The 9,665-nt window shown below is 37.4% G+C and overlaps 1 protein-coding gene across 7 annotated transcripts in view; it reads right to left on the bottom strand.

Annotated features, from left to right (window-relative positions):
* Positions 1-754: 754 nt before the first annotated feature.
* The window catches only part of rgs19 (regulator of G protein signaling 19), a 47,751-nt gene continuing 38,840 nt past the window's right edge, over positions 755-9,665 (bottom strand). For all 7 annotated transcript variants that reach the window (XM_060894108.1, XM_060894109.1, XM_060894111.1 and 4 more), the window contains one exon: positions 755-7,984. In XM_060894108.1, the coding sequence (XP_060750091.1) occupies positions 7,796-7,984 (189 nt within the window). In that variant the 3' untranslated portion in view covers positions 755-7,795. The remainder of the gene's footprint in view (positions 7,985-9,665) is intronic.

Raw genomic sequence — 9,665 nt, 5'->3', positions numbered from 1 at the left:
AGGTGGACTTGCTGGTGTGTTTTGGATCATTGTCCTGTGGCAGAACCCAAGTTCGCTTCAGCTTAAGGTCACGAACAGGTGGCCATACATTGTCCTTCAGGAGTTTTTTGGTAGACAGCAGAATTCATGATTCTATTTATCACAGCAAGTCTTCCAGGTCCTGAAGCAGCAAAACAGCCACAGACCATCACACTACCACCGCCATATTTTACTGTCGGGTATGATGTTCTTTTTCTGAAATTTGGTGTTACTTTTACACCAGATGTAATGGGACACACACCTTCCAAAAAGTTAAACTTTTGTCCCATCAGTCCACAGAGTATTTTCCCAAAAGTCTTGGGGATCATCAAGATGTTTTCTGGAAAAACTGAGATGAGCCTTTGTTTTTTTTTTTTGCTTAGCAGCAGCAGACACATTTTCCACACAGGGCCATGTGTGTTTGGATTTTGTTTTCCCTTAATGATAAAAACCTTCATTTAAAAACTGCATGTTGTGTTTACTTGTGTTATCTTTGACTAATATTTAAATTTGTTTGATGATCTGAAACATTAAATAATAATAAATAATAAAAAATAAAAAATCAGGAAGGGGCAAACATTTTTTCATGCCACAGTGTGTGTGTGTGTGTGTGTGTGTGTGTGTGTGTGTGTGTGTGTGTGTATATATATATATGTATATATAGAGAGAATATTACTTCATATAAAAGCCACACAATCATTTCCACTGTAAATCCGAGTCACGTAAAAGTCACAGCTGAATAATAACACAAACATCTTTATTATCATTATAATTATATCTTCTTTTAAAAATAGGGAAAATAAAAACATTAAAAAAAACTATTTCAAATTCAACATATGAATGAGGATAATTTCTTAACAAAGTCATCTTCAAAAACTGGGATGATATGGCCTCAGTGATGTGGATGTAAAATATGTTTCAGACTGGTGAAAATCTTCAAATAAAAGAGTTTGGTCCATACACATACTTTTTATAAAATATAATGCTAATGTCAATAAATAATTGTCCCGTAGAAGTCCATGAGCTTGAAACGTGTGTCTCTAGATAGCAGGTGGAAACAAAAGAAAAGGAATGAACATGTGTTTTTGAGACAGAGACTGGGCCTTGAGGTTTCAAAACTCTCTGAAGTAATAGCGCACACAGCGTTCTTACATGACAAAGTAGTACAGAAAAAAAAGGGAAACATTTTTTGTGAAGGAAAAAAGGCCTTTGACATACATTAGATATGTAGAGGATTATTAGAAGAGCATCATAACACACAGTTCTTCTGTAGTCCCACATGTTCAGTCTTGGACTGTAAGAAGGCTAGGCTAATTTGGCACCTAGAGAAATGTATGTAAACATAAGCAAGTATACGTCTCGAGTCCTTCACTCTAGCTCGAACACTAGCTGTGGAAAAAAGGTCTGTTTTGGCCTGTGCTGTGATGTTTTGTCTAGGTGGTTGAGGGTTGATATGTCTTTAAACATCTGTAGAAATCTAGGATAAAAAATAGTTTTGACCAAAGGCCCAACTAATACCTTAACCTTACTGAACGGTCTTATACAAGTTCTTATAAGAAAATGGTCTTATACAATTTCACAAGCGCATAAACACCCCCCATACACGCCTTAGACTGGTCACATCTTATTGGAAAATATGAACAACACTAAATTACTAAATTGCACACAGACAAACACACACACACACACATATATATATATATATATATATATATATACATATACATACACACACATACATACATACATACACACACACACACACAAAGGTATCACAAAGGTATATATATATTATAAACACATATGTGCATTGTCATGCACAACTGGTATTTCGTTTAAGGTGAAAAAAAAGGAATTTTTACCATAAATCCTTTTTGGCCAATAAAGCCGATAAATCTAAATCTAATAACTCTAAATAGAATGTTTGATCCTATCGTTAAATTCTCTTTTGACATTTTTATCTTATATAAATCCTTATATTCTTCGCTGAATAGATATTTACAGATATGACGTATAATTGAATAACAAAAGTCTAAGAGGTTAGGTGGGATAGACATGCCTAAATGAACAGGGCTTTGTTGGGATTTAATTTGTAGACATAAACCATACACCTCACTGATGAGGACTGATGGACTGGAAATGCATTTCACATCATTATGACATGAAATCAGGGAAAAATCTTTTCAGTTTGGCCCGGAAGCATTTGGTGGAAATGTAATTCCCCTACTTGTTCAGGAGAAAGAATCAGGCCTAGGTTTTCAATTATGTTTCTAACATACCCCAGTCATCCCTTTCACAGAGTCAACATCAGTGATTGTTCTATCATATTTGTATCATTAGTTTAACTGGTCACTTCAGTAGGTTTAATCCAAACCTCACCAGCTCAAAATATGTACACCTGTTAAATAATGTCAAAGTGAATGATGTACAAGTCATGCGTACATGCTCTATGGCAAAATAAATTGTACATAATTAATTATTGAATAACGCCCAATAGTTGACTAGTTGGATTATGTACAGAGTGGTTCATCAACCACAACACACAGCAAGCGTGTTGTTCAAACTGTTTTGTTGGTGATTTGTTCATTATTTCTTTTAAACAGCTTACAGCTAAAAAAAAAGTGATTAGCAAAGGTGGAAAGTAAAGTACATTTTAAAATAAATTCTATAATATCTACAGTATTTTTGGAACTTTATGTGCAAGGAATTGATTAAAAGTCTACATTCTAATGGGTGTGACATGGTAGGTGGACAACCCCTTAATGCAGTTATATGTACATTTCTACATTTTACATGTCATGTTTTTACCCATTTATATGAGTGCTATAACTTACACCAAAATGGAGGGAAAAAACATCCCTCTAATCTTAAAAGAAAAAGAAATAAGAGAAAAAAAAGGGAAAAAGTAAGAGACCTAATATCTATCGAGCCAATGATTTACCTATTGTTGGCTATGTTTTGTATCTGGTAGTTTACCCTGAGTAAAAAAATAGATGCTGTATTTTAACTTTCACCAAAACGTTTTTATTTAGATTTGCTGTTTCACTTGAGTAAGGTTTTTTTTTTGGACTTTTACCACCTCTGGTAGTTACTTAATTGGTGAGAGAGTAGTAAACCATATACCACCTCAATTAAATTATTGAATATTTTATTGCTCCTCTATACATTTACAAATAGCCCCACTGAATCTGAAACCAAAATAAGCTCAGGTTGCAATGCCTTTTAGAAGGTTTTGCTGTTCAGTTGGACACTCAGTCAAAATCCCAGCCCTCCATTGCTTATCCAAAAAAACGTCAAGGTATGTCTGTATCAGTCAGGTAGAAATGGCTTTACACAAATACAGCAAATGAACAAAAACAGTATTTAGCTCAGTGCCATAATGAAGGAGTTCATAACACTGCCTATTGTATCTGCCCAATTTTCCTCTCGTACTGAGGACAAACACACATACACACAGAACAGTGGTTGTCGTTCAAATTCACATTTTGAAATGTACAGACACAGAGGGCATAAGGAGGTACACAAGCTCACAGTGGTAGCACCAGCACCAATTACAGGTCTTCTATGCCACACCATTCTTAACAGAAATTACAAAATAGAGTTCATACCAAGTGTCACTTGGGCGCACACAAGGAGGCTAGGACGTACAGCAAAAGGGAGTCCTAAAAAGTTTACTGGTCATAAAGTGACCTATTTTTAGTGGTGGCTTCATGCCAATTAAATAACTGGAATGGATGATGCATACCATCATGTTACCATTTCACTGCCTTAACTTGAAATGTAATGGATACAATGGACCTTCTTATTGTGTGTGTGCTAAACAAAAAAAAAAGTGTGCAAATGTTAAAGTGTGTGTGTGAGTTTGTATGAATAGGAACAGATAATGAATCCCAAATAGACTCGAAAGCTCTCTTAAATTTGGTGAAACTGCACGGTCATACCAGGACTGTCATGCAGGACCCAGTATTTACATAGAGACTGTTTGATAAATGTTCATAATGAACATTTACTGTTTGCAGTCTGGTACCACTGTGACGGACCGACATCTCATCCTAGGTGTATCCCTAGTATTCCCGGAATAGGCTCCAGATTCGCCGAGACCCCGACTAGGAGAAAGAACTTACTGAAATTGAGTGAGTGAGTCTATGTTGCTAGACTGGATAATTCCTCGGCTTTTAAGGTAGAATAAAAGTCACCAAACAGTTACTTAAAATCAATATAATATACAGTGATTACTTTTTTTTACACTTTTACAGTAGTATAGAAGTAATAGAAGTTGATGTTGTATTTGCTTTTTTATGTCTATGAAGGTTTTCAGTCACCAAGGTTTCTAGAAGTATCATGTCAAGGCTACTGGAAGTGTTTTACAGACTTTCAGTCATTCTTTAATAGGGCTTTTGATAACCAACTGAAATTGAAGCCCCTTAATATAAAAAATGTCTTCTAAACATTTTACTTGCCACCTGCATAAGCCCTTCATCACAACATATATAGATTTGTTGAAACAGATTTTTTCGGACAGGCATCAACTGCCATAAAGACAGATTTTGCTAATTTAAAGTCAAGATGACAAAACACCTGAGTCAAGTAACAAAGTTTGGGTAAAATAAGGCTGTGCTGTGGCACTTTCCAAGCTTATTCAGAACACAGTAGAATGTCACAATGCATAACATTCATGAAGCTCAGTGTATATCTGCTATATCAGTCATGTTATGCAATTGTGCTACGTAAAGTGTCTTTACGTCAGCTGCTGGAGTAATGCTTTATAAACGTGTACGTCAGTTGGCATGAAGGGCTTATTATTATAGTTGCCCTATGAACAAGTAACGTGTTTGAAATGTCTTTACAACGCTAGTAGCCTTGATGTACAGTACTACAAATAGACCAAGTGTTCTGTATAGTAAGGGAGTTACTGGAGGGGAAAGGTGTAATATGCCTCAGCTCAACTCAACCTATCCACATAGCATTATTTCAATAGGCTGCAGCTTGTAATTTCCAGAATGAAAAATGATCATCATCTAAATATACAGTACCATCACTATCAGCGCAATACACAATACGGGTTAAAGCTGTGTTTGTGTCTATAAAACCCCAAACAAACATAAAGTAGTTTTCGAAAACATGGTTCTTTCAAAAGGAAAATCCTATCTACATACTGTAAATAGCATAAATGTGGACTCTTGATTACTTAACATCCCATCACAATATAATGGGATTGGTCCCCACTTTAGTGGATTTTGGAGCATGACTGTGGGGTAATTTTTTCCTCTCACACACAAGAGCGGTCAGACATTGATCTCAAACAAGAAGGCAGGGTGTGAAGTTGGTGTACAAATCCAGCCCAATGGTATTCAGTGGAGTTAATAAGAGAACCTTTGTGCACAGCAGCATTGTCATGCTGGAACAGGTTTGGCCTCCTTTATTTCAGTGAGGGGCAATCTTAATGCTTAATCATACAAAGACATTCTGGTCAATTGTGTGCTTTAAACTTGGTGGCAACAATTTAGGGAAAAAACATATGGATGTTATGATCAGGTGTCCACACTCTTATCTCGTATATGTCTATACGAAGATGCAAAAATGATTTGAAAATGTTGGCATGAGCAGGCCAACCAACTGGGTGGAGATACGCTGGTCAGGGTTGCGGCTCATCTAAAGCTCTAAAATGAAAAATGACAGTTAATTTATGTAGACTGACAGTCATGTGGAACTAGCGATTAAGGTTACACTTAGGTCGTATTAATAATTTCTGTTTACAGCACAGTTTGTATTGTTTGTGTGGTAGACTCAGGTGTATCTGCATGCAGGTGTAATATTAATGCATAAAGAAATGAAATTAGAAACACTAACACATTTCATATAAGCAGCCATAATAAATAGAGTGCTAGCTCACTCATTACATATGTAAACAACAGTGCACATATGCAGATTCACACAGCCAGCTTTTTTTTCCTGTCCACACAAAAACAGTGAAACAGTGGGTGGTTTCAAAAAGCTCCATTTTCAGTGACCCAAAATACTGTTGTCAAAAATAACAATATACATGTGGACAGGGCCTAAGTGTGTGTGTTTGTTTGCTGATATCTGTGACCATCCTATATATCACTAATGTCCCATCCAAAGCCTCTGTGCGCTGAAGCCCAGTTCATACTTTCGGCAGTGAACAAGCCCTAAAATCAGATGAATTCAATATAGCTGTTTGAGCAGTTTAGAACATTCCTGTAGCACGATGAATGTAAGTCCTGCACGGTGCACAAGTCAAGGCCTAGGTGCTCAAGCAGAGTTCTATTCATCGTGCTAAGTGACTATTCACAAACTGTACAAATGTCAACAAGGACACACAATGTCATAGATGTGAAGCACCACTTTGCTATAAAATTAGAGATTTCCACATCTACAGAATGATTTGGGTCCAATAATTAAAAGGGATTTTGCTGGTTGTTCTATTTTTATTCTTATTGAAGTGAGCATTATTATTTAAAGCCTTATAGGTTGCCTCCTCTTGCCTGATTAATAAACGAGAACCTGAAGGGGAAGACAGACAGTGAGGACAATCACAGTGCAGCTGTTCAGGTAATAACAACACTAACACTGCTTTCCCTTGAAATGTGACCTTAAAAAAACATTTTGAGGTGCTTTGCATCTATAAACAATCCTTATAAATTCATCTGAAATAAGGAGTTTATTTGCCAAAATATTACAATACTGAAGAATTACTATAGAAACCCAGAAAGCAGCATCTGTGATTTTTTTGTCTGCAATTTTTGCCAAGGAAAAGGTCATGAGACCCATCAAGCTTTTCATCCTGTAACCTACAGACACATGCATGCCTACACATGCTCACACACACACACACACACACACCCCTATACGTACACAAACATACACTCATACACACACAGTGCACTATGAAGCACTCGTGACCTTGCTCGATTTGCGTCATCCGTACCGGATTTTTAAAATTGACTGTACAAGAACAAAAGTTGACAAAATAGAAAATAAATAACATGAACAATACTAATTTTAAAATGCATTTTGAGTGACCAGTCTAATTAAGACTTAAGCATCTTCTCACCACTCACTTTTTTTCTTTGTATCTACATCTATTTTCCTCTTGTAGTTTTCAATAGCATTTGTTAAAACTTGTTAATATTCTAAATATTGTTTTCTTTTTTCTTCTTGTTCTTTTTTTTTTTTGCAACTGGGAAACTTCCGGCCCCTCCGGTAACAAACATAACCATCCACCACCACCCAACCCCATGTCTCAGAGAGATGATCTCAGAGAAGGGAGACAGTGGACAGGTCAAAGGTATAGGTATAATAGGCAAACCGGTCGTATGTGGAGCGGAGAAAGTCAACTCCAGTGTGTCTTATTGCAGAGGCTCTCTTGTGTTTTGTCAACTCATGACATCAGGTAAAAAGATAAAACAAGTCCTAAAACTGTGTTCGTACACGTACCTATGGAAAAAAATGTACAAAGGACAAAGAGACTCGCATGGATCAGTAGTTGTTTCCATCATCACAAGCAGTGGAATGACTATGACTACTACTTCATCCCTGTGTCTTCCAGTTTCAGCCTGTGCGGGTTCAGAACATTCCGGAGGGATGTTGTGCCCTCCAAGACAACAGCAGCGAAGTCAAAGCAAAACACAGGAAGTGGCCTGGGAGACATAATCCATCCATGACAAGAAGCCAACATGTACTTTCTCCTTTAGTGGTTGTGTGATGGAAGGATGAATGGAGAGAAAGAGAGAGAGACACATAGACAGAGGTGGGTCTAGGATTCTGAAGAGGAGCGTGAGCCCCCCTGCACCAGTGATCTATAGATGGATGAGTTGAGGAAGCGTGGGTATGAGTCTCTGTGCATGAGCGTGTAGATCTGCAGCTGTGCGTCCTCAAAAGTGTGTGGAGTTGGGTCCTGCATCTTCCGGTTGATTACCTCACGCACCCGCGAGTCCAAACTCACCTGGTAGAGAGAAAGAAAAAGAGAGAGAGAGAGAGAGAGAGAGAGAGAGGGGGGAAACAGGAAAAATGGCAAGATTTAAATAACTTGTGGTAGTCCTATGATGCAACATTTTATATCAAGAATTTCTGAGAGTTTGCAGAGTTTCTGGAAAAAGAACCCCCAAAAAACCAAAAACCTGGCTTTTGTTTTCTGGCTGTATAATGTTATTTAACACTATATCCTTCCCCATTATACTATATCCCTCAAGAATTTTGGTTATAAAGATTTTTTTTTTGTACTTTTTAAATAGCATAATACTGATTATGTCTTTTGAATGACCACTGATTAAAAAGAATGTTACTAATTTGGTTGCTTTTTTGTGCAATAATCTTAGCTCACTGAGAGGACACTCTGGTGCTATTCACTCCCACTGCATTTTTGAAGCCTTTTCTGTACCATCTTGTAAAATGTGGACTCAGAGCATACACATTATATACAACTGGGTGGACATTGGGTTTGCCCCCACCTGCCAACATTACTGACTGAAACTCATATGTGAGTGTGCACTTTCGATCGGGGGGGGTTATGCACCTATTTTTTTTTAAGGTGATCAAAGCATGATAATTTGCATGATCAAAGTGGTGAAAATCTCCGAAAAGTGTCGAAGATGCAGCTCAGAACTGCTAATATTTATACTATAAAATCCACATGCCTAAACAATCTGAGGGGACACGTGCCTAAGTTTGAATGGGCACGATGCCTCAGCTTTAGATGGTCTCAGAGTGGCAAGTACAGTGTTATTAATAGCAATTTCATAGAACTGGACATATAACTCATAAATAAATAAATAAATAAACAAATAAATTATATATATATATATACACACACACACATATATATATACACGTGTATATATATATATATATATTAGGGCTGGTAATATAACGCGTTAATTAGATTAATTAATTGTGAGAAAAATAACGCATTAATATTTTTAACGCATTTAACGTGCCCCGCCCCTCCCCACACCTGTACCAACGACTACACATCTTGCAATAAGCTGTAGTGGCGAGTTAGTCAAGCATGATGCCAAACGACACAGATCTGCCTGGCTTTCTGAAGGGCAAATTTAAATTCAAAACTCTTTCCAATGGAGCCACTGATAAAACCAAAGTCCTTTGCGTTCTCTGCAATAAGGAATTTGCCTACCATCGAAGTAGTTCTAGCATGAAATACCACCTGAACTCAAAACATATTGCGAGCTCTGCAGTTAGCACAACCCCGGATGCTGCAGGCAAGCTCCGCCAAACCACGCTGACTGAAAATCGCCGCAAATTAAGTAAGTCGTCCTCAGAAACACTAACAAATGCTATATCTAAATGGATTGCAATGGACAGTAGGCCTGTTAATATTGTGGAAGACAAGGGGTTAATGGATGCTTTTCGAATTGCGTCTTCCGATACAAGCTACACACTACCGGCGAGACGTACAGTAGCTGTATGACACCGAAAAACTATCAAAACAGGAAAAATTGACTCAAGCACAATATGTTGCTCTGACCGGAGACCACTGGACTTCAATCAGTAATCACAACTATCTAGGTGTTACTACAGTACTCACTTCATCGATCGTAACTGGACACTTCAGTTCTTCGCGTTAACGTTACTTAAAACAGAGACATGGCATTATTCGGATGCATGTG

Source organism: Tachysurus vachellii, chromosome 19 (assembly GCF_030014155.1).
Source record: "Tachysurus vachellii isolate PV-2020 chromosome 19, HZAU_Pvac_v1, whole genome shotgun sequence".
NCBI classification, from domain to species: domain Eukaryota; kingdom Metazoa; phylum Chordata; class Actinopteri; order Siluriformes; family Bagridae; genus Tachysurus; species Tachysurus vachellii.
Note: the sequence above shows the minus strand (reverse complement) of the source record. Positions and strands in the feature narration are given on the sequence as shown.